Source organism: Ammodytes marinus, assembly GCF_949987685.1.
Source record: "Ammodytes marinus genome assembly, chromosome: 1".
Taxonomy (NCBI): Eukaryota; Metazoa; Chordata; class Actinopteri; order Uranoscopiformes; family Ammodytidae; genus Ammodytes; species Ammodytes marinus.
Genome location: NC_137230.1, coordinates 19858250 through 19882914, shown reverse-complemented (window position 1 = coordinate 19882914; position 24665 = coordinate 19858250). Strand labels below are relative to the sequence as shown.

The 24665-nt window shown below is 40.1% G+C and overlaps 1 protein-coding gene across 3 annotated transcripts in view; it reads left to right on the top strand.

Annotated features, from left to right (window-relative positions):
- The first annotated feature begins 6142 nt into the window (after positions 1 to 6142).
- plekha7b (pleckstrin homology domain containing, family A member 7b) overlaps positions 6143 to 24665 on the top strand; it is a 65962-nt gene continuing 47439 nt past the window's right edge. Inside the window, exons 1-3 of one of the 3 annotated variants that reach the window (XM_080034135.1) lie at positions 6143 to 6247; positions 6364 to 6440; positions 6576 to 6633. In XM_080034135.1, the coding sequence (XP_079890261.1) occupies positions 6165 to 6247; positions 6364 to 6440; positions 6576 to 6633 (218 nt within the window). In that variant the 5' untranslated portion in view covers positions 6143 to 6164. Of the gene's footprint in view, positions 6248 to 6363; positions 6441 to 6575; positions 6634 to 17054; positions 17128 to 24665 lie in introns of those variants that run through there. The other 2 variants (XM_080034132.1, XM_080034133.1) reach the window with 2 other exon arrangements.

Sequence of the window (24665 nt, the reverse complement as noted above, 5' to 3'; positions counted from 1 at the left end):
GCTAGTCAGCAAGATTGGTTGGGCGCGTAGCAGCGTTGATCTCCATTGGTCGGTTCATCTGTCTGTCAAACACGACTAGCAAGTTGTGTTGCGTTGAATTGTACGTGGCGAGATGACGACAGAGCAGGTGGGGGGGACTGATCGAATCAATAATGTTCGTATGCGGTACTGTACTGTATTACAGTATTTTCTTCTATTCTTTAGACCATAGTTCTATATAGTATAGGCTACTATGTTACATTTTTAAATGTTTTTAATTTTTTTGCAATATTATGTCAATGTGCAAAATCGTATTTCATGTCTTAAATGTTCTTCCACTTGCATCACTGACCCCCGTTAGTTTTATCATAGCCTACATTATATTTATAAGATTATTATGTTAATATGTTAAGCATTTAGATTTTGCAGCTGGTCAAGGTGGATTTGAACCAATTTAAAAACAATTAATCACATTTCTGATTATATCTTTTACATGTAAAATAACTTAAACAAATAAAAATATATGCTGATAACTTGTAACCAGACTGTAGCTGTCAGATAAATGTACTTGAGTAAAAGAAGCAGAAAATTAAATGGGAATACTTGAATGAAGTTGGCCTAAAAGTATCTCAAAATTGCACTTGGTAAAGTATTTGAGTATTTTATTGAGTCCACTTTTCAACTTTTCCCTCACCCCATGGAGTAGCAGTCTGTGATAAATGGGTCCAAGTGAACCTCTCACCCCGGCCTGCTAACTGCTCAGTCATGGACAGATCTTATATGAAATATTGTGACTTGTACAGCCTCTCGATGCATCCTGCACCCTGCACAGGCTGCAGAAAACAGAGTTTATATTAGCATTCTTGACACTAAAATAAATGAATTCTCTGCAGTATTACTGTAAGTAGTGAAAGAAGTCAAGACTTTCTGTGTATTGCTTTATATGCAAATACCAAGACACATTGATCCACACGTCTTATGTGTTGTAAACATGAACATTATCTGGTTATGATCATCTTTGAATCTTGGTGATTGTTGGGAGTCATTTATTAAATAATGACAATTACTTGGTCGGATTTGAATGAGAGACACATTTTGAAGGGCTTTGGATAAGATACATAACATGTAGAACTGGAGTCCATGTTTAATATGTTGTTATGTGAAGACAGATAACAAAGTGCCTGATTAAAACCAACTATGCCAATGAAACTGAGAGTCCTTGAACACCACATTGTAAACATCCTGTATTCATGACACTTAAATCTCTCTTCACATGGATGAAGTTGACATGACAACTCAATAGGAGTTGGAGCCCTATGGATCTATTTGATCTTTGAGTTATATATGCAGAGAATGTAAAGGAGACTCTATAGTGTATATGCAACAGAGCAATGTTGGTCTTTAGTCAAACTATAAAGTTCCAATAGTGGTAATTAAAAAGGCAAATGTCTGACTTAAATTGGAAGTCAAGCCCTGTGTATTGAATTCTTGGATAAATGGATTTATTACTATTTTATTGAGTTTTAGGTATTTCTTTTGTAAAATATACATGCTCAACCCTCAACATGATTATAGTTGAAATAAAGTCTGATATACAGCTCTGGAAAAAATTAAGAGACCACTCCAAATTTTCAGTGTCTCTTGTTTTACTCTTTAGAGGCATATATTTGAGTAGAAGGAAAATTTAGATTTTATAATATAAACAACTGACAGCATTTCTACCAAATTCGGGCTGTACGTATATAAAAACAAACTTGCATAACCTGCTTTTTCATAATTATCATGTATTTTTATGATTATTATTATATATCCTAAATCTTATTATTTTAATTACTGCAGAACCTCCAAAGGTTCATCACATACCTTCAAAGTGTTCCTCAAGTAACCCTAAAAATGGGGTCTTCTAAGAAAATAACCGTTCCTTAAAAGTTGCTCGAGGTATAGGTACCCTGAAGAACCCTCAAAGGTTCCTCAAGGATCTTGTGGTTTTAACAGTGCAGAACCTTATCATTAACCTACTTGTTTTGTTCATTGAGTTTTATTGTGAACACTAAAAATGATAAATTAAAAAAAAGATTTAAACAGTTCAAATAAGATTGCCTCCTGTTTTATGAACCGCTTGTGCGGCTCGGATAGAGGGCATAAATTTGTTGTCCAGGAGTAGTAAAAACATTGGCTTTTTGCTGTAACTACGGGTGCTAAGAAAAGATCCAAAAGGGCTATTTATGAGAATTGGCAGGAACAGCAAGACAATGAATCTAAATTTGTATCTGTATCAGTTGGCCTGTGACTAAATATAAAATGTCCCTCCCCTGTAGGTGTCAGTGTAATCGTTCAATGAGCTGGAAGGCAGTAAATCACTGGCTTAGATCATCACACCAAGTGAAAGAAAGCTAAAGCAGATGGAGATGATCAGCACTTAGCTGTATTAAAAAAAATAGGATGATTAAATGCACCACATAATGAACAGGAGACTATCGTCTAAGTATTACTCTACACTGAGTGTAGATAATAATTCAGATATTTTGAGACACCTGCACACACTCACCTTACCCTGCCCAGATGAAGGGATCCTTTGACAAATGCATTTCATTTTAGTGCGGAGGTTTTTGATTTCTTCCGTGGGCATCCGCCAGACAGATAAGCACCCAAACTCTTCAAAGCTGAGGAGCTGAAAGTCGGCAGGGAAAAAGAGATTTGTTATTAGATTTCCTGCTCAGCACCTTTGGTGAGCTGTGATTCAGCAGGAGGCTCTCCGAGGAGAAGACAATAACATTGAGTCACCTTGCTGCATTGTGAGCCTCTGGCAGCCGAGAGGCTGGAATCAGCAGCAGCAGAGACTGCTGCAGAGCTGCACTGGACTGAGCACTAACTATGTGTGTATTTGTGTGTAAATTAGTATGTATGAGAAGGTGTGTGTGTGGTGGAGATGATGATAAATCATAGCAAGGTCAAATAACAGTAATTGAGTGGGGGTGCCAGATGATTACACTGCAGTATGTACAGTATGAATTCCAGCTCCAGTGCTTCATTATGCAGTCGTGTTGCAGAATACACTAGATGAATTGGGCACTCAATAGTACAGTATTATTGATTAGTCCAGGCAGTATTTATTCTGTCTGTTGCGGATATATGCTATAGTCTCTCTGCTTTACCTTGCAATGTAGAACCCTGATTTCCTAAAATGTAGCACCATTTCTTCTTTCGTCTTCAAATCAGTTGCACTCAGGTAGCACTGTTCTCATATCGTGACGTATTCAAAAAATGCATTTGTAAGATGAACACATTTTCACTGTTCCTGTGAGATACAATGAAAATGAGTGAAAAACTATGGGAAAAAACCCCTCAAACTACTCAGAGCTCAATGGTGCCCTTCATAGTCAAGTGCATTTGTTATGTCTCTACACTTATTTATTCAACTTTCCCGTTTTATCTCTAGATCGTATTTACTTCATAAAAAATGTCCTTTATATATATATACACTGTATATATACTTTATTAGGTACAGCAGTTAATTTTAACTTATCAGCCAATCACATGAAGCAACTCAATGCATTTGGGCATATGGACAGGACAAATTATTGAAGTTAAAACCGAGCATCAGAATGGTGAAGAAAGGGGGATTAAGTGACTTTATACATGGTAATGTTGATGGTGCCAAAAGGGCTAGTCTGAGTATTTCAGAAACTGCTGATCTACTGGGATTTTCACGCACAACCATCTATAGGGCTTATAGAGAATGGCCCGAAAAAGAAAAAAATATCCAGTGAGCGGCATTTGTGTGGACGAAAATGCCTTGTTGATGTCAGAGGTCAAAGGAGGAAGGGCATACTGGTTTGAGATTATAGAAAGGCAACAGTTACTCAAATAACCACTTGTTACAACCAGGGTATGCAGAATACCATCTCTGAACGCAAAACACGACCAACCTTGAAGCAGATGGGCTACAGCAGCAGAAGTCCCCACCGGGTGCCACTCCTGTTAGCTAAAAACAGGAAACTGAGGCTAAAATATGCACATGCTCATCAAAATTGGACCATGAAAGATTGGAAAAGTCTTGCCTGGTCTGATGAGTCTCGATTTCAGTTGTGAAAGTCAGATTGTAGGGTCAGAATTAGGCGTAAACAACATGAAAGCATGGCTCCATCCTGCCGTGGACCATCAACCATGCCATGTTAAAAGTCACTTAAATCACCTTTCATCTCCATTCTGATGCACTGTTTTAACTTCTTGACCACGTCTACATGCCTAAATGCATTGACTTGCAGCCATGTGATTGGAAGATAAGCTTTTTTGTTTTTATAAGCAATTGAACAAGTGGCCAGTGAGTGTATATATATATATATATATATATATATATATATATATATATATATATATATATATATATATATATACAGTATATATATATATATATATATTAGATTAGAAACACAACAGTTCAAAACACTTTTATTCTTTGACTTTTCTGTCAAGCAGATAAGGCTTAAAAGGTTCACAGTGGAATTGGTTTCCGTACAGCAGCAGCTCTACAATAATGTTTTCTTTTTGAGGAAATGTTTTATCTCTCACTGTTTTTGAAGAACAGTGCTTAAAACCCACTGGAGAATGTTTCAACAAAGCATCCCCAAAAGGGAATCACCCTTCAAATATTTATAATGTTGACAGATGTGTGTTGTCCTCTGCTCACTGACAGAATACTTTCCTTTCATAAGATAAAGACTACCATGATATAAACCTCACAGGAAATACAAGGGACCGGGGTGAGTTCATTCTCAATGTCTTTTTGTGATTATTTTGGCTAGTTTATTCAGATACTTACTCCAGTGTCAAAGCACATGTTAAAATGAAGAGGAGTGTTTTAATGATAATGCTTTTTATAAGAGAGCACGGAATGATGAAGTGGAATTTTGCCTCTTGTCGCTCAGAAAAATAGCTTCCGTGCCAACACCTCTGTGACTTTGAACATTGCCTGCCCTCACGTAGTCTGAATGAAATTTATGGGCAGCATTGGTAAATTGGACAGGCTGGTTCGATGCAGCGTTAGCATTATAATAATGTGTCAGGAAGGCTCTTTGTCTTGGAGTCTCAAGGTATTTTGCATAATTGAAATCCTCCACATGTTGTTATACTCATTGGGATTTTTCTGGAGTGTTGTTGCCAAGGCAAAGTATCTGAATCAATAATTAGAAGTAGGCCATTTCAATGTTGATTTCTGTAATTGTTAAACCAGAGGGAAGGGCGTGATTTCCACAGTTTTTGCCATTAAGATTAACAAAGGCATCCAAAGCGGATTAACGCCTCAGTTTAACTTGATGTCAGTAGATGGGTTGAACACATATCCTCCAGGCCAGAATCTCAGTTGGCCTTGCACCTGAAAATGTTTTGTCTGACTTTATCTTTGTTTGAAATTTCTTGTTCTGTTCCTGTGCAACTCCTTTTGAAAACACTGTTACTCTTTGTCATTTTGATGGTTCTGCTCTCAAACATGGCCAAACTAGAGAACTGAAAAGATGGCTGAAAGAATTGGACTCATTATTTAATGTTTAACCTGTGATAAAACACACTTCTAGAAGGATGTTTGGTTGTTATTTATCACACACATGGACCTACCCTAGCCCTTTGGCAAGAGCATTGATCATGTTATTTAATTTGAGTGTAATTGACATTTTCTTGTAGCCTAACCCGTAACAGCATAACCCATCCCTACTTTAAGAGGAAAGTGATTCCTTTAAGGTTTAAGGAAATCACAATACTCTTCCATGAGTGTAAAATCTAACTATAATTAGTTTAGGTTTTCTACATGTTTTTTTTTATTAGGCATAGGCTATATAGCTATGTGCCAAACATCAAATCAACATAATTAATAGAAAGTGGCTATCGAAATCATGAATTCCAGCTTTCATCCAGTGCATTCTAGCCTAGATGCTACAATCTTACACTTCTTTCTGGGCTTCATCCATTTTTCTATTAAATAGCTTTGTTTTAATACCAGACAGCTGAATTAGGCTACATAAAGCAGCTCAAATTACCTAAAAAAAACAGAGTCGTGGAAGTGGTCCGAGTTTGATATTCTTCCCCTTTAAAAAAAACTCTGCAGCCCTAGCGGTGGTGTTGTCCAGGCTCCCTGGAAAAAGTCTGCGGAAAAGAGAGAGGGGGACAAGCCGAGCCGGAGACGAGAGATCATGGCGGCACCTCTCGGACGGGACACCCTACCTGATCACTGGTCGTACGGAGTTTGTAGAGATGGCCGGGTCTTCTTTATTAAGTGAGCGTTTTTTTAATAGGCTACCCTACGCGTGGTTTTCTTTACGAGTCGTTATTAACGTGGAAGGTTTTTCTGTCGGTTTTATTATCGTTCAGTAACAGGTGTCTTTCTTGCAGTGATAAAACTCATAGCACTACTTGGCTACATCCACGCACTGGAGAGCCCGTTAACTCGGGACACATGATACGGTCAGGTAGGCTACGCCACACAATATGCGATTTTTTGTGATACCGAGGAGATTTTTGTATTAGCTGCAATTGGTTTTCTGCCGGCAGTGGCGGGTCCTTCAATGTGTGTTTTGTGTGTGCATGCTTGTGTATCTTTTTAGATTTGCCAAGAGGATGGGAAGAGGGCTTCACGGACGAAGGAGCCAGCTACTTCATCAAGTGAGTGTCTCGTCGTGAGCATTGTTGTGTTGTGTTGTTTTGGCCGCGGAAGATGTGATCCCACGAGATGGTTGTGAGTACTGTGTGTGTGTGTGTGTGTGTGTGTGTGTGTGAAATGCTTTCTACTACTCCTTTCATTTCAATAAAAAACACCGGTAGGCTACTCAAACTATAGCCTAGATCTAGAGGCTGCACTTTAAACGCTACATTTTATCTAAAATCACGGTGTGAAGCAACGTGACAAATGACACAGAAACGCACCATCATATGTATTAACACACATGGGTCCCATCGGATAGGTGCAACCAATTACCTCTGCCTGCATTGTGAGTGGAAAGTGGCAGTGCCTAGCAGGACAGGAAAAAGCCTATTAAAATTCTCCTCACATCCTCCATGCAGGACCTCTACTCTCTCCATTAGGTAGGTGTACTGCCATGGTGTGTGTGTGTGTGTGTGTGTGTGTGTGTGTGTGTGTGTGTGTGTGTGTGTGTGTGTGTGTGTGTGGGAGAGAAGGAGAGAGAGAGAGAGCAGCAGATGTGTTATAGGCTAATAGCTACTGTAAAGGTTGCAGGAGAGGGGTGTGACCATGTGGTGACAGAGATGTATGGCATGATTGCATTATTGAAGCAGAGTGGACAGGATTTCCAAAGTCACAGACCGCAGTGTTAAGTTGTTGTTCTTTTTTGTTTTCTTTGTCACGATATCCACATGTCCTTCACACATTCAAAATTATTCCGGCAATGACTCTAAAATAAAGGTTAACAGTATGCGCATAATATTGGAATTTCAATCTGCTGTGTTTTTACACAATGGGTTTTCGTGTGGATTCTGGTCTGTGGCTGGACACAAGCAACCAACAACTGATGCTGGAAGGCATCAGATAAGTCAGGCCAATAATGACAAATAGAAAGCATACTGTGGAACAATGCAGAGACACATTTCTTCTTCATTACTGCTGGATCATTGGGATATGCAATGTCTCCTCCCACACCCTATTGCAGCTTGTTTAAGGTCCTGCCTGTAGCCCTGTCCCTGGCCTTTTTAGTTTGCCCCATTTGTTACTGACAGAAGGCCTATATGAAGAGGTTTTATGCCCCCAGAGCAGCAATCTTTCTGAGGTTGATACTTAGGCTACCAATAAGAGCCCTTTCCTCTTCAACATGCAGTCCTCTGCAGACGGACAGTTTGCAGTACTGAATAAACAATATAAACAATTGTTTTTCTTTGTAGTAATAACTGTGCTCAGAAATAACTATAAATCAGTGTATAATACTGTAATTGTTGTTTCGAAGTCGGCTTGTCATGGATTACAAATCATACATGATGTTGTTTTCACATAGCCAAACAAATGGATGTCCATGCATTGAATAGCCACTTTGGAAAACATTCTGGGTTTTAAAAAAGACATAAAAAGGTTCCGACTGACAAATTTGCTGTTGCTGACACTTATATTGTGTGTAGAATAAAGGCTGCCATTGTCTTTTCCTCGCTCACTCACTTTTGCTCTGTAAGAAGTGAGAACAATACGACAGTAGAGTTGTGTGATACATCGTAGTAAAGCCTAAATGTCAAGGCTGTTAAATGAGCAGACTACTTGTTGTCCAGATGGCTCGCTGGAAGGATCCTGTTTTGCTCCTGTCCGCTGCTTGTTGGAGTCAAACGATGGTCAGGAACACACCAAACTGTACATGTGTGACTTTGATTATGTAAATATTTGAAAACATAGCATTGATTGAACTGCTATTATGACAAATGGATTGGTCTTTTTTGTTTAATAGTTGAAAGAGTGCGACCAATGAAGTACCATATTGAAGTTTAGTATTGATATGGGTAATGACTTTAAGAAACAGCTGATTGGAGTAGAGTTTGTAATAAGCACAACTCTGGAGGGGAGACTTCATGCAAGCATTTCTCATTCTCTTGTGATGGAGTAGTGTCATTGTCTCATTGTGGAGAAGTTTATCTCTGGTGGTTTATTTGATTTATTGCAGCGCTGCTGGATGATGCCAGGCTTCTGTATTAGTCCAATGTGTCCACTTGGTAATTATAGGAACCGTGGCTCGTGTCAAGCTTACCTGGCTTTTCACTTCAGCACTCAGCTAATTAAGCTATGAGTGGGATATGCAGGCCTGGTTGATTTTATTGCTACTCTGATCTTAAAAACAAAGAGAGTAATTTTGGTAGATTAAAGGTAAATTTGGTAGATTTAAGGTTAAAAATGGCGTGCTCTCCAGAAAATCTGTCAACAGTGTTGGTGCAAGATATGCTTTGGTTGTTAAGGTTGCCTGGCAAAAGTCAAACAGTGAAGACAGCCAAGATTGCTCAACCAGCTCAATTGTATTCTTCCTTTAAATCACTTTAAAAAAGATTGGAACGGGACAGGACAGCTTGGACTGTGGCCCTATTTCAGACCATCCAAAACAGAATGTTAGTTTTAAGTTAATAACTCGCTACATCTCAGCATTTTAAAAATCCTATTAACACCACAGGGACAAGCTTTATTAGGACTGAGTTTGTTTATGGTCATGTTTATTTTAGTTTGAAGACATTTCAGCTTGTGCTCATAGAATGTTCACTCAAACATCAAAGTTCATGAGAAACTTTCTCGAAGCAGATCTTTAGCACAAAGTGTAAAGGTTATTTGATACAAACCACTGATGTCCGTCCCGCTCTCTTCTCAACTCTTAGCTGTCCAGAAAGTTTAAAGCAATAAACTCCAGCAGGACTGAAGTCTGCACGGTGCTGCCGTGACGACTGTGGGTAGATTTGGTTGTGTGTTGATGGTGGAATTTAGCCTAGCTGAAGAAACAAAGGAGGCATTGTTCAGACTCACATTTATTTACACCTCGCTGTGGGCCAGCCTGTGGCCTGCGGACTTGAACTATTTATTTAATGTGTGCAGTGCTTTTTATTTTGGATGCTCCGACAGTGTGTGAGGGTTGAAGCTTTGTCTTACGAGTGTCTTTTATCAGACTGAGAAGGATTTATATATGATACAATATAGTTTAAACGGTTAACCCTTCATAAAAGTTTTAGTTCACTCAACAGTTCTCTTAATACACTGACATCGACCTACCAATAGACAAGAGGAGGTTGTCCTGTTAATATGTGACTGCAGATTGAAATAGTGTCTCTAGCTGGAAAACCTCCAAGGAAGTGACCCAATTTGGAAATCAACTTCCAAAATCATCCCGTTTCAATCCCTGCAGATGACGTGCCACAGGTCAAACAGGCCTGTGTGCCGTTGAGGGTAACTCGTGTCATGGCGGTTTATCGATTTAAGAAAGGAATTAGGCTGCAAAAAGAAGCTGACCTGTCATGAACCATATGGTTAAATAGATCGTTTGTAATGGATGGCATGGGATGGAAACAATTAGTTAGTTAGTGGTTAACTAGACTAAGTAACAGTTGGAATTATTGTTCTAACTGGAATTGGATTCATCAATGTCACATAAAGCCAGGAATTCAGGTTTACTCTCCATCACATCGTTGGCACTCACTGAGCATAGGAAATGTGCAACTCGATAGCACCCTTAGAGAAAAAAGAAATGACCCCACTGAGGTACAATGGTGTCCTGTTGAGGACACAGTTCACATAGTTCAATGGGCTTACAATGCTGTCGGACAGTCAAGCAAAAAAAGTTTTTGATGTAAAACACACATGATTTCAAACTTCTGTCTCACCTTTTTTTACTCGTCATGATGTGATAACCCCATCAATATTTGGTATGAGTGTTCATCTTCCCATTCTCCTGCTGCTTTTTATGGTTTTAGGTGGTGCTTGCATTTTTTAATAAGCTGACGTTTTTTTTTTTTTTTTGATCGGGACAGTAGGAGTTAATTGGCCATGAGGTGCTTAGGGAGTTTTGAAGCAAGGCATTTTAATGGAGGGGGTAAAAAGCGAAGTTACAGTAAGTACCCCTACGGGCCCTTATCTTAGGGCTGTCTTAATGAAGCTTACTTTTCCTGCAATCACAGCAAATCCATACCTGATTGCTGAGTTCAAAACATCATTGCCACAAAAAGTTAGTTTAGGCATTAGCCCCAATGTTCTCCAAGTTACCTTTTGCCCTATCAGACAACTGTCAAATTGTACATTCAAGTGTCTTTCCCATCCCATCTGGTCCTCCATTGGGCTCGGGCAAAAACAGTTCAGATAGGTTTTTTTTCAACGAGACAAAGAAGCAGCAGAAAGTCGATAGTGACCCCTTCAGAAAAGCTCAATGCTCAGATTAAGACTCAAACTGTGTATGTATTGAGGCTTAACAACATAATTGACTTTCATTGGTCTAAAATCCCAATGGGTATTGTAGATGAGACTGACTACCGTTACCTTCATGTTTGCTCAAAGGACCGTGGATGTAAAGGCACCTTGTTTGGAAATCATTTGTGTAGCACCATGGGAAGTGGTGAAGAAAGATTGAAAACACATCACTGAATACAAATCAGATAGAGTTCTTGGGCCAACAGGAAAAGGATAATTTTTAAGCAAAACTGAGGTGAGGAGAGTGACTAAAATAGTGGTCTATTATGAATATCAAGTTCAACATAGAAATAGCTACTGTCTGTATCTATATATCAGTTGTGTTATATGAGAAAGTGCATATACTGTGCTTGGGTGATAAGACAACGTTTGGTTACATTTTGAATATGTTATTAGGTTCATCCAATTAGACCAAATGTTTCACTTAATATGATCCCATAACATCATCAGTTTTCCTGCTGTATGTTTTGCTCCAGTGAGCGAGCAAATATTAATTGCATACATAGGTCTGCCCTCAAACTTGGCTCAACTTTGCAATTATTGTCCCTACTGTAATTGCAATTTCAGTTTTTCTCTCTTGCACTTTCCTAGTTTATTTGTTGTGTCCGGTGATTGTTTGAAGCTGCTTTGGCATGCTTTGCAGATGCAAAAGCAAAGGCAACAACAAGACATCAAAGTAACCACAGCTATTTTCTAAAAAGCATTACTAGGGTAAAGAATGATCTTAAACCCTTCTACATACTGTGTAACTGAAACATGCTTGATATATTCTGAATACTGCATGTAATCCATGCATGTAAAATGTGTATGATGGCAGAAGAGCTGTTACTGATTTTAATTAGTTTTGTCTGACACTTTTCTGTTTACAACAGAGATGCCTGATAAGCATAGCAGCGCATAAGCATGTTAATATTCAAATAAGGAAGCAGGCTGCATTTTGATTGGATTATTTGAGAAAAGTGTACTTTATGTATCTGCTCACATAAGCCTATACACAAAGTACAATGTGCTTTTTAGTCTAAAGAACTACTTACTGCTCATATGTGATATGTTATAAACAAATGTTGCACAACATAACACAACATATTTTCCTTTCTTTTCTTCATGGTATTACAGTATATCAGTATAGTGTCGTATTGACACGGTTCATTCTCTCTCTTTCTATACCTTCCCCTCAAGCAGTCTGTTGAGACTGTGACCTTCAGCTTAAAATAGATACTCTGAAATTGTTTGTGTCATTCTTGACAGGCACAATCTGGATGAATCAGATAACTCATGCCATGTCGTTGCAAAAAGGAGAAACTTGGTTTTAGGCGCATTATTCCTATGACAGGGGAACTTAAAGACACTGCACTGCTATACCTTGTTGCAGGAAAAGATTTGTCAAGTTAGACAGAATTCTTGCCTTAATGGCTATAAATGTCTGCTGGTTGAAGAAGGTATTCAAAGGGTTCACTCATGTTTGCATTATTGTATGATTGAGATCACCATGGTCCATTTTATTTGTACTTCAGTGATGAGCTGTCATCCTAAAGGGGTCATTGGTCATTCTTATTGCAGTATCACAGTCCTAGTGTTTGACAAAATACCAGCACAGAAGCTTGCGCTGCCTCATTTAATCTTAACTGCCCGCTTGTTGCACCTCACTTCCCACCATTGCACCATGTGCGCTGAGCAGGGAATGAAAATACTGAATGAACATGCTAAAGGCATTTCAAGGTCAAGGAAATCGCAATGTAGTACTCGTTTGCCAGTATTTGAACCACAATAAAAATAAATGTTCCCTGTTTTTTTAATGTTTTACCAGAGAAAGTGATGGGACATTACAAACACTTCATTTCCTTCTAACAGACAAGCGTAGACACACAACCTTGCTTTGAAGCATGGGTCATTAATCCTGTGAAGATGGCTTGACACGACCAGTGCACATGCTAGCGACTTCTTTAGGAGCTGATGCTGGAAATAATGTATGGAATTATGGCAGAGGAAATGCAAAGGAAACGGGCTGTTGGTGGTGAGGCTGCAAGTCCTCTCACTCTTGTGGGGTGATTTATGTCGACCATTTGTCATCATCAGTATTATCAGTATTCCCATGTTTAAATCGTGTCCAGCTATTTGTTTGTGCATCCATCTCCTGTCCTTGCCCGTGAGGCCTGAACTTTCACTTGAGTGCCGGATTGTTATAAAGAACAGAGCGGTGTTGTCAATATCATGTCCACACGTTGACTTATTGCGAGGCTTGTGGCGGTTAAACAATACAAACTGTGCAGTGTGCAGTAACTGTCAGGGCCAAACAAATAGAGTCGGAGGTTAAAGCAGCGGACTGAATTAAAGATGATAAAAACAAAGAGAAGATTGAACATTTTGGGACAGTGGACGTTTGTGCTGCAGAATTCAAAGAAAGATTCCCATCAGGCCACGTTTCGGACTTGCGATATTTACAAACCGGCAATGAATGAATACATTTAGATGTTGCGAGCCCCGAGGTGTGCTTTGCTCTGTCTGTCTGATGACATACATTATCTGGAATGAGTCATACACTGTCCAGGCAGCTGGAGCAAGTTTAGCAGTCAGTGTTGGAGCAGGAGGCAGAGCAGAAACAGGGCACGGGAGATGCCCCAGTCAGGATGGGGACCTGCTGTTGCAGTTGCCTTCCCCTTGGCTGGGTGACAGACTCAGCTGGGCATGAAGCAGAGGTGGCTGCAAAGCTGGAGCCCTCCAGTTGGGAAAAGGAGGAGAGGCAGACTGAGACAAGGTAACACTGGTTTCATAGTTTTATTACAGGGAAAGCTGGTTGTTGGCTTCTTGTGAACGAAATGCCATGTTTTTCATAAATCAACGCTTCTAAAATTCAAATGTCTGTAACATACGTTAATGTACAGCAAAACTGGCATGCAAAACATCCAAAACACTTTTTTCCTATTGTCATTTATCACACTTTTAGATGTTGTTAAAGAAGGAGGCTCTGCACCTGAGTAATTCCAGCTGCAGCTTTCTGGGGGGAAAGAGAGAGAGTTTGTGTTCCCTCCTCCTCTGATTGAATTCAGATGACAGTTCTTTCTGCCGCATTCTGTCAGAGCCTGAGTGTGACTGGAGCCACTGCGGTCCCCACAATCGTTCTCCTCCCACCAGACGGGTGAGAGGAGAAGTGATAAGTTAGCAGCCACAAAGGTTTGGAGATGGATGTTTGTTTAAAAAGAGCCAGTCTTTTTAGAGAAGCACATCTGAGAGAGCCAACCCCTTTTTTCATGGAAGTGCTCATTTTTATTTTGTCCAAAAGATGCCAGTGTTTTGTGTAAAAGTGATGAACAATAAAATAGGCCCATTAATCGTGAGAGGTTCACCTCACCAGTAGAACATCTAATACGATTTTTTTTTATTTGCATCGATTTTCACAATTAGATTTAAATTTGCATTTAGATAAAAAATCACCTAGGTTCAGTGAAGGTATCCGACTGGTAAAAGTTAAGATAGTGCATGCAGAATATTTCAATTAGTTCAACAATGAATGAAGCTGCTGCTGAGCACGTACTAAATCTGTCACATACATGCACGTAGAGCAGAATCTATGAAACTCATCTAGTATAAAGCTGCACTAATCAATATTTTTTATAAAAAAATTTAACAAATGAATAGGATTGATGTGCAAGGCATCACTCTTAACGACAAACCCACAGAAAAAAAATCAGCCAAATCTGCAATCTTCTCAGCTCTTATGAGTGTTTCAGCATACTTCAGATGATTGTATTGGTTTTACTGTTTCGATTCTCTCTCAATGCTTGTTTTCAGCAAACAAGCTTTGATAAACTCACCATACACTATAGCTACACTATAGCTGCCCAGCACCCAAAGGCAGCTGGACAAAGACTAACTGGTGAATAAAGTTGAGCCCTGAGTATTTCCCTGACGACTAACAATAGCTACAAAGAAAAGCAACCACAAACAGGACTCCAAATGACTGCTAATGTTTCTCTGTGTATGCGGAGATTTCTAAGTAAGCAGGTGTTTGCTGACAAGTTCAGCACAACAACTTTTTAGGCCAGTTTTTCAGCTTTCTCTGTTGACCCATGAACCTGATTAATGTTGCTTTAAGCAAATGTGCTGAATTGATTTAATTGACATGACATATCAGCAATTACAGAGCATTCTCTGTAGTGTTTACATGCATTTAAGAAAGATGGTTATTTTAAAGAAAAAGCCAAGACTGGTTAAATACAATATGACCTTGCACCTAACCAAATATCTGTGTGCCCTGTGAAATGGTGTCATGTCCTGATTAAAATAGTTTTTTTTTGACCAAACACAGTCAGCAAATTCTTCTTTGTAATATCAACGTTTCATTAAACCTAGCACCTTTAAGATCTGTACAGATATGCTCAATGTGACATGTATTGACTGGTGATAGGATTTGTAGCATAAAGAATGTGCTTTGTGGTGTTTTATTCCCCCACGTATTATGTCTGAAGTGTTAATAAACACTTCAATAAGCTTATCTTCAGAAGGTTAAGTGTATGAGCTCTTAAAAATGTTTCTCATCGTAGATTACTTGATTGAATATTGCCTTTCCCATTAACGTAGTATTGAGTAAAGTAAAATGAATAGGCTCATTTGAACAATGCTAGAGAGAGAACATGTGGTGGTGAGGGCAATTACACTCGATCCATCATTTATCGAACACAATGACCACACAGGCCGTGTGACTTCTCACAAACCAATCAGATTTAATCTGCTTTGGTGCAGAGAGAGAGTAGTTGAGTTCCTTATTCGTGAGCTGCTTGATTCCCCTTTTTACTATTGTGCTGATGTAAATCACCTCCTCCTCATGTCCCCACCTCCAACCTTCCATTGTCTGTCATTTGCTTGGTTAAATAAAGCTTTGATTGTGCTGCAGAGATGTAGTTGTAGGTGATTTTACATATATTATATTTGGATGTTTTGACTGAAATCACTGCAAGAGCTGTTTCACCCAGTGAAGTGGTGCTGTATGTCTTTATGCCAGTGCATCATTGAATGCTGGTGCATGTGTGTGTATGAAAGGCTGTTCTGTAGGTAGCCACTAGGTATTGCTGTTGAGTCTCTCTCTATTTGACAGTTTGATGCAGTGTCACATTTGTCTCTGTTTTGTTTCCTTTAATCAAGACAGGTAATGCATAAAGTTTTTTCTGGCCTTTCTTATAATATATTAATATAGTACCGTATTCATTTCTCATTCATGTCACCCTTTTCCTATATTGGACTGAATTGAAGTTTTGTATTACTCGACAATATTTCCCTTCCTTTTAGTAGTGATTATTATTATCTGTCAACTTAACACCTGTGTTATAATTACAAAGCATTTATTCTGGTTTTATAGGTTTCTGATTAGCTAATACAACAGACTGGGATTGACAGTGTTAATGGTGCTTCATATTGTTATACAACAGCCAGGTGGCACACAGTAGAGGTAAAGTAGATGATAGAGTGAGGTAGGAATGTTGACCTGGCAGTCCATTGTGCGTATCGACCTGAGCCAACCCTCATACAGCCCTCTGCTCTTATCTATATGTCTGTCTGTGGATTATCGAACCGGCACTGCAGCAGCCTATGGGCCAGCCACTCAGCTTTAACCTGCCCTCCTCCATCCTCCATCCCTCTTTCTCTCTCTCCCTGGCTGACTGGGATAATCAAGTGATCTGATAAAGAGGACTCGGGGTGAGACAGGAGGCTCTGGTTGCAATCAGAGACCAAGGTCAGCACTTTACGTTGACTGGACTCCACAGCAAGGTGAATATTGCTCATTAGTCGTCACCAGAAAAAGTGTCTGGTAGCTTCAGAGTTTCTTAGTAAGTCGGTGGGCCCTTCTCCTTTTCCTCCTAATTCATCTTTCATGTGTTGGTGGGCTGAACAATGGAACGTTATTATTTTATTCCTCCCTGTAGAGGCTAAAAGTAGAGAGCTACAGCACGTACCGAAGCTTAAGTGCTGGCTGTGTTACTGAGTGATATCGAAAGTAAAGAGAGAGGGCTGAAACAGCAGTTATACTCCTATCCGACACCGGCGTTCTTTGTGCAATTTCTAGCACACCCACACATCACTGTGTGTGCACACCGTTTAAACAGGCTCAGGAACTCATTTTTTACAACAGAAAGGGACAATGCTAATCGATCGTCTACAGGATCAAGACAGATTCGGCCATTTTTGAGACTTTTAAAAAATGGACTTAACTGCTTTCCACATCTGGTCACTAACTGGTGAGTTGCAATGTAGTAACATGTAGAAAACAGAGAGACACAGTGGAATAATGCTGAATATTAAGAAGTCCCTATTTTTTAAGCTAGCCAGTTCAGTTTTAAAACTGTAAATAACATATTTGTTTCATTATATGCTTATGCCATTTTATTGTATGCAATCAAATGTTTCCTTGCATGTTGATCAAAGACGTAAGTTTATAATTCACTCACTTTCCATTTGGAATATCATTGTACATTTTTGAAGTGGTCATAAAATATATTGAGGGGCATGCTGTGGTGAACGGTTGTGGGTAGATCTATGTATTCAGATAGTTTACTTGAGTAAAAGTAAAACCAAAATGTAAAATACTCTGATTCTGTTACAAGTAAAAGTGAGTATTAACAGCAAAATTTACTTATTAGTATAAAATAATAAAAGTAAAACTACTCCTTGTGCAGCAAAATGACCCTGTCCTTCTCAGTGTTATTATATACACGTCATTGGATTGTCACCGTAGGCCCATCACTATAATTCCCCTGAATGCATTGTTGGGCAGTTTTTAACCTTAACAATGCATCGTATTTTAAAAATGTATCACATTTTGTACGGTATGTTGAAGCTAAAAATGCAAGGTAACTAGTAATTAAAGTATATCTGTCAGATAAATGTGGTGGACTAAAATGTTTATATTTTCCTCTGAAATGTGCAGAAGTATAAAAAGAAAGTGCAAAAACCTTAACATTGTACTTGTGAACTGCACTAAAAAAACACTGACTGGGGGTGGGTGTTGTTTTTTTCAGTTATTTCGTTTCCATGATTGAATAAATACTTTAGTACTTCAGAACATTCCCCTACAAGGCAAGGCAAGGCAAGGCAAGGCAAGGCAAGGCAAGGCAAGGCAACTTTATTTATATAGCACATTTGGTACACAAAGGCAACGCAAAGTGTTTGAGTGCTTCAGGTCATTTTACAAGTAATTACAAACATCACATTTTCTTATTAACTCTTATTTGTATTGATTTGAAAATTAGTTGCATGTAAAATGAATTTCTTTGCGGCAGACAGGAAGACAGGATCCGTCATATATATACAGGGTATATGAATATACTCTTTCCGCTCAGTTGTTTGCTGTTGTTGTGGAGATGCTGTTCACATTTGAATGGAGTTAATGTTTCAGTTACTTTCCATGCCCATGAAATAATTTATTGTAAAAGAGGGCTAATACGCGATTCAAATGACCATTGGTGGTGGTTGGACCCAGAGATCTATCACACTGGTATCATTTCCACAGCGCTGAACAGGTCTTTACTGTGACTCTTGGGGTATGCTAACGAGATATGAAGGAGAGTGTAGAGATGGATGAGAAAGAGCAGCAGAGGATGAGAATCGAGACGAGGGCAACAGCATCTGGATGCATTATCTGCACGTACGTGTGCGAGTGTGTTCAGGCAACGTCAGATTAATCTGTGAGTTGACTTCCCAAGTCCTTAGCTGGTGCAGAACCCATTTCTCACCTGCCCCCCTCCCCCACTCAGCTGATGGAAGGTATTTGTATCTTGCCGTAGTCGTCAGTCTCTACAGCTGTTAGGTCGTAGCCCAGTAGTCTTCACTTCTATTTCTCATGACGTGAATGATGTCTCCCCAACTCCCACTTTCCCACCCATTCAAGTGAACTGGTTGTGATTACCGCACTTTCCTGTATAAGCTGTTTACCGTGCCACTGTACAGTAGAATTGCTAGATTTTTTAGTTTTTGTTGTTGTTGTTCAACCCTGTTGTCCCACAATGCAATGTGTAGTGACAATGTAGAAGTGGTTGCCTCTAAGATCATCTCTGCGTAGAATCACGTTTAGTGACATTTCCAAATGTATAGAAGATACAAAGTGATGTTCTTTTAATGACACTCACTGGTGCATAGCCAATACTCATTTACAGTTGGTACAAAATGTTCCCATGTGAAAATTTATTTTTGCATTGTGTTATCAGGAGGACATAGCATATACTTTATATGATTGTCTAGCATCATTACATATTGTGCAATGTTAAAGTTGCAATGCACTTTCTCTCACCTATCACCGATTCACCTCTTGCTTCTTTTCCCCTTACGCACTGCTGCTATTCCTCCTTGTCCTTGTTAAGTCCCCTCTTCCCTCTTGCTTTCTGCCGTCCATACTGAGTATTGCCTGCCTGTGACTGCAGGGGGAATGGAGCAGAGAGCTTTTCCAGTTCAGGGAAAACGCTCTGACGGCAGAGCTCTGCTGTGGAACGCATACATTAGAAGAACAGTGAGCACAGGAGGAGAGGTGAGGAGGGAAGGAAGAATTACCACGACAGGAAAGGGAATTTGACAGAGGAATAACATCTGATCATGTGGGTTATGGCTAATGCATTGTACCTGCACTTTTTTTCTTGGTGCCCTGGGGGCCTGTTGTTACATGATGTACTGGTGAGGTTGGCTGACTTTAATACTACCCAACGCCAGCCTTCATGCTCTCGGGAGGCAAGGGGACAGTTCAGCGATCGCATGTGATGTGTGCATAGCTCCACCTCAGCAAGGAGCGGGAAAGAGGACATTTTAAATGAATCGACGCCTCGGTGCACTAGCAGAGGACGTCAGCAGCAACAGCAGCACCACACAGCTGAGAGGAGTACACACACACACACACACACACACACACAGCCCAGCACAGCACAGCAAATCACAAATCTGCAGCTAACATGTTGGGCCAACCAGCGCAGTCGACCTCACGCGTCGCTTACAAGAGGCAGCCAGTGTATCGTGCGACTCACAGGTGTGTATATCCCAGCTCCTCTCTCCAGACACATGTGTGGGATTGTGTTGCTATACGTACAGCCAGCCAGCCACTCAGGAGGAAGCGTGTTTGCTAACGCCTTCTAAGCAGCTGCAGGAGATGAAGTGCTTTTGCAATCGCATGCCGTTGAGTGTTTGTACAAAGTGTATGTGTGCAGGGCAGGAGTAGTTACACGCATTCTGAAAAGTGCATAGCGAACGTTCAGTGCAGAGAAGCTGGCAGCTGGCCGTTTCGCCTTTTATAAACCTTTGGAATTGTCTTTGTGGTAGTGTGGTAGTGTGTATATCAATGTCTGCTAATGGGGCAGTCATTAAAGGAATGGGAAGAGAGAGAGAGAGAGAGAGAGAGAGAGAGAGAGAGAGAGATTCTCACCGCAGTGCCTCATGATCACAGGTCACTGACTGCTGTGTTGATGTCAGCAGAACTGTGATCTCTCAGGCTGATTATGATGCTCTTCTACATACATGGATACTGTGGGATGCCTCTATATCATAGACTGTAGTGGGGCTTTGATGCAGTCCTCCTCGCCACATCTTAGTGAGCCAGAGCTGCACTTCTTTAAGGAATGTACTCATTTCCAAGGGTTTGCTTACGCTGAAGCTGCAGCAGTATAGCTGATAGGGCCCATCCCACACACAGGCAGACCCACAGAGAAACAGTCTCACAAACGCAATGTCACATCTGCTGCATTTTACACTTTTTAAGTGCATTGCCGAACTTTTCAGTTATCTTGCTGCTGAAATCGTTCAAAGTTTGCACTTGAGCAGCACCACCGTGAGCTCTCTAACCAAAGTGTTATGATGGCATAGATGATGAAATGTCCCTTACCAGCATCAGCATCAATCGGATATACAGTATATCTGCTGCTGCATATGGCCTTAAGCTGTTCTTTGGTTTATTCTTTCTGTCTATTTTAATTGAGTTGTGACACAGAGATCCTGCCATAGATCCACTCACGAGATGTCACCCACGAGATGTCAAGCTTATTACCATTCTGTCAGGGTGATAAGGTTATACAGCCTATTTATCATTCCATCATGTGCTCCCTCATTGGTCAGTGCCCCTGCTTTGCTGTCAGCCACAGAAGCAAACACCAGACCACAAATATCTCACCTATAGTATGAGGAGCAGATAACAGAGGTTGACAGTTTGGGTCAGCTTTAAATCAATGTTATTCTCACTAAAAAAAAGTATCAACAGTGAGCCTCTTCTGGGTGTGTCTGGTCTTGCATGTTTTTAAAGGGATTGTGCAATGGTCGGCTTTTGCTTGGTCTGGTTTTACTCATGGTGTTGTTGGGATAATATCTGATGTATTGTTCAGTTCACCCAGTAGGTTCCAGTAATGTTGACTACATTTACACCCAGCCCATCTCACCCCTTCCCCTTTCATCCCTCTGGCCAAATGGAGAAATGTTGTCAAAAGAAACAGCGCTTCATTTGTATGCCTGGCTCATATGGAGGTCATATCTTTCAAAGGCTGGACTACTTCAGACTGAAATACGACACACCTAAATTTGGCGCAGGGGGACAAAATATCCATGGATAAAGAGTATGGAATAAAAAAGACCACTCCTTGACCACAGACATTCTGCACATTCCCAAGAAGACTTAATATGTCTAAAAATAGACACAATGATGATACATAACAGAGCTGAGGTATTTCAAAAGGGAGTGCATTATCTGTGTATTAAAACCACAAGCTTTTTAAATTCCACCAGAATGTGATTTAGATCACCCCATGTGAGTGGGATTGAAATTCTAGGGAAGGGACTGAAAAAAAAAATCTTGCCAGCCAGTTATAGTTTTAGGGTCTGTGCACCAGATGTGGCCGACCTTCCTCCACTGATCCCTGTCTTAATGAGTCCCTACAAGCTCTCACTACACTCTCAAACAGGGATCTAAAAATAGCCTCTAAATTCAGTTACCCACACTGCTGTTAAGCCAAGGGGAACCTCACCTAATTCATTAAATCCATCTGTTTAATTTCCTCAATAAAATTATAATGTGATAGCCCGGATGCTTTAGCAACCATCTGGGAAAAATGGGAGTGTGCTTCAACCAAATGATCACAGCTGTTTTTGTATATATTTCTTGTAAACCTCTGTATATGTTAAACAATCTTAGTTGATGTCTTAACATGCAATGTGGTGATCAGACATTTGTACGTCACCATTTTAATTGAAGAAATGTGGTCTTGTGATCTAAGTAGGGGAATACCAGAGAAAAAACAGACAAGTTGCGAAAGAAACTTGCAGTGCTTTGATAGTTTAGTTTACAGCCTGTTTATGCAAAAGAACATCCACACTGTTATTATAATGCATTATATAAGAGGACAATGACATTAAAACAATAATAAGTTTGCAAACAAGTATTTTGCCCTAGGGCATCCGTGTGTTGTTCATTGCCACTGAGCACCACAGTCATGCAGTGGTTGTGTTGTCTTAACCCGGTGTATCACTGTAATAGAACTCCCCGGTGGGAGTGTGTTCTGTCCGCTTTGCCTGTGCGGTGTGTGTCTGCTCAGATTCTGTAATGAGAACTGCAGGAGAGAGGTCCCTCCGAGGCTGGAGCCAGTCTGGACACAGTTAGCTCCCAGTAGAAGACAGATATTACACACTTAGGCACACACACACACACACACACACACCCACACACACACACACACACACACACACACACACACACACACACACACACACACACACACACACACACACACACACACACACACACACACACACACACACACACACACAAAATGTCTTTTGTTTCCCTAACAAAGGAAAACATAACATATTACAAACAACACTGTATACACAAAAGCAAAACAGCTGCAAAGACAGGCCTGCTGCAGGAAAGTGTGCTGCACTGTACAAGCTTGGACACACTCAGTCAGGGGCCAACCTTCTATGCAGCAATATTTACCAGACTAATCACATTTCCCTCATGCAGTAGCATCTGTATTTTTGTATTTTTATTTTTTTAACAGTAAAAGTGATGACTATATCGTTTGCCATCGTAACAAATCCGAAAGAAATATAATGTAATGTAATCACTGAATGATAAGAATATACTCTATGCGTTTGTTAGCATTCTTTCTTTACAGGGCATTCAGCAGTTGGATATCAGCAGTTGGATAATGTGATACTCCACTTGTGTATTGCTGACAACAACTTTTGTGTGTGTGTTGGGGGGGCGGGGAGAGGCACTAGGGTTGGGGATAGGAGGAGGGTATTTAGCAGTGGGATCACATAATAATGCCTCTGACATGATTGTGTAGAGGATTTTTCGACATGTTTCACAGTGTGAAGGTAAGCTGAAGCTGATTGTTGGATGATCCAGAGGCTGTTTAACTTCTCTTGGCTTTTGGAGCAAAACTCTGGCAATTGACATGGCTTTTATGAGATGGTATTGGAAAACAGGGATTACCATGGTACAGATAATGTAATCCTTAAGGATACAATGAAGCTCAACCATACGCCTGATTGTTTATAACAGGCACAGTATGTGGTAGATAGGTTGACTGTAGGAAAAAGTTGTGTTTTAACATGCTTCCAGATGAGAGATGAAAACAGTTGTACTTGTGCCCATTGATCTTAATTACCTGGACATCCAGCTCTTACAGGGGCGTTTCTTCCTAAGAACATGTCAATATTAGCTAACTGGACACACCAGTTCCATTAGTTCTATTCTTTTCTTCACTAGACGCTTGGCTGTATTAGTCCTTTTATGACTGTTGGAAGTCGCTCAGATGTAGCACAGGATTTTAGTTTTAATAGCAGCAAGATGTGAACTGAAAAGTCTCCATCTGATCTAGTCCTACGGTTTCTTGTTCAATGATATTAAGTCGCAGATATTCTCTGGCTATTTTTGACATGCTTGTCTGACACAATTAGATTTATTTTTTTATTTTTGGAGATTTATTTTGGATGTTGCAGGATTATGAGGATCAGAGATCAGGCAGATAATCTGACCACTGACATATGCAATTTGTGTCGGTGTGTAAGTCTCTGTATGTGCTCAGGGGAACGTGTATGAAGTATGACAGACTGCCTTACTTTGGCTGAATAAGACAAAGTCATGCCGCGGGTCATTGGTTTGGAACTTAAAACCCCCTGGGAGCTGTCGGCTGGGAGAGTACATGATAACTGCTGCTGCATGGGACTCGCACTGAGAACCTGCAGGTAGGCCATCTTTGTGTTGCTCTGTGTGTTTTATTTGTTCCTAATTGAAAGGAATGCATTCAGAAGGTGCACGTGGTATTGAAGCTTAACCTAGTCAACAATAATGACTCACAGATGTCTGCTGTTTTGCTGCACAATGCTTCGATCGAAACACAAGTTGAGGCAATTTCCTCAGTTTTTTCTTTTGTTAAATGCGTCCTTACCAGTGACTGGTAAGAGTATTGTCTTTCGTCAGAACAAGAAGCTGACTACTTCTGCAGTTTCTCTTCTTTTGTTTTGTTACTCTGCATACTTAGCTTTTTTACTTTTTAATGACTGCAGAGAGGGATTTGTGTTAATCAGAGAACACAGACGTCATCCACGACTGAGGTCTGTTGCAGAATGCAGGAGAAGCTGCCTCTCCATAAACTCTGTTACCGCCATAAACAGCAGCATTAGTAGGCACTTCACATGGGTGAACACATGTACCTTGTTGTTGGTTATGCCTTGATGCACCATGTCCATTAGACATTCAGGACACGTTTTATCACAGCAAGGATGCTTTGTAGAAATATCAAATGAT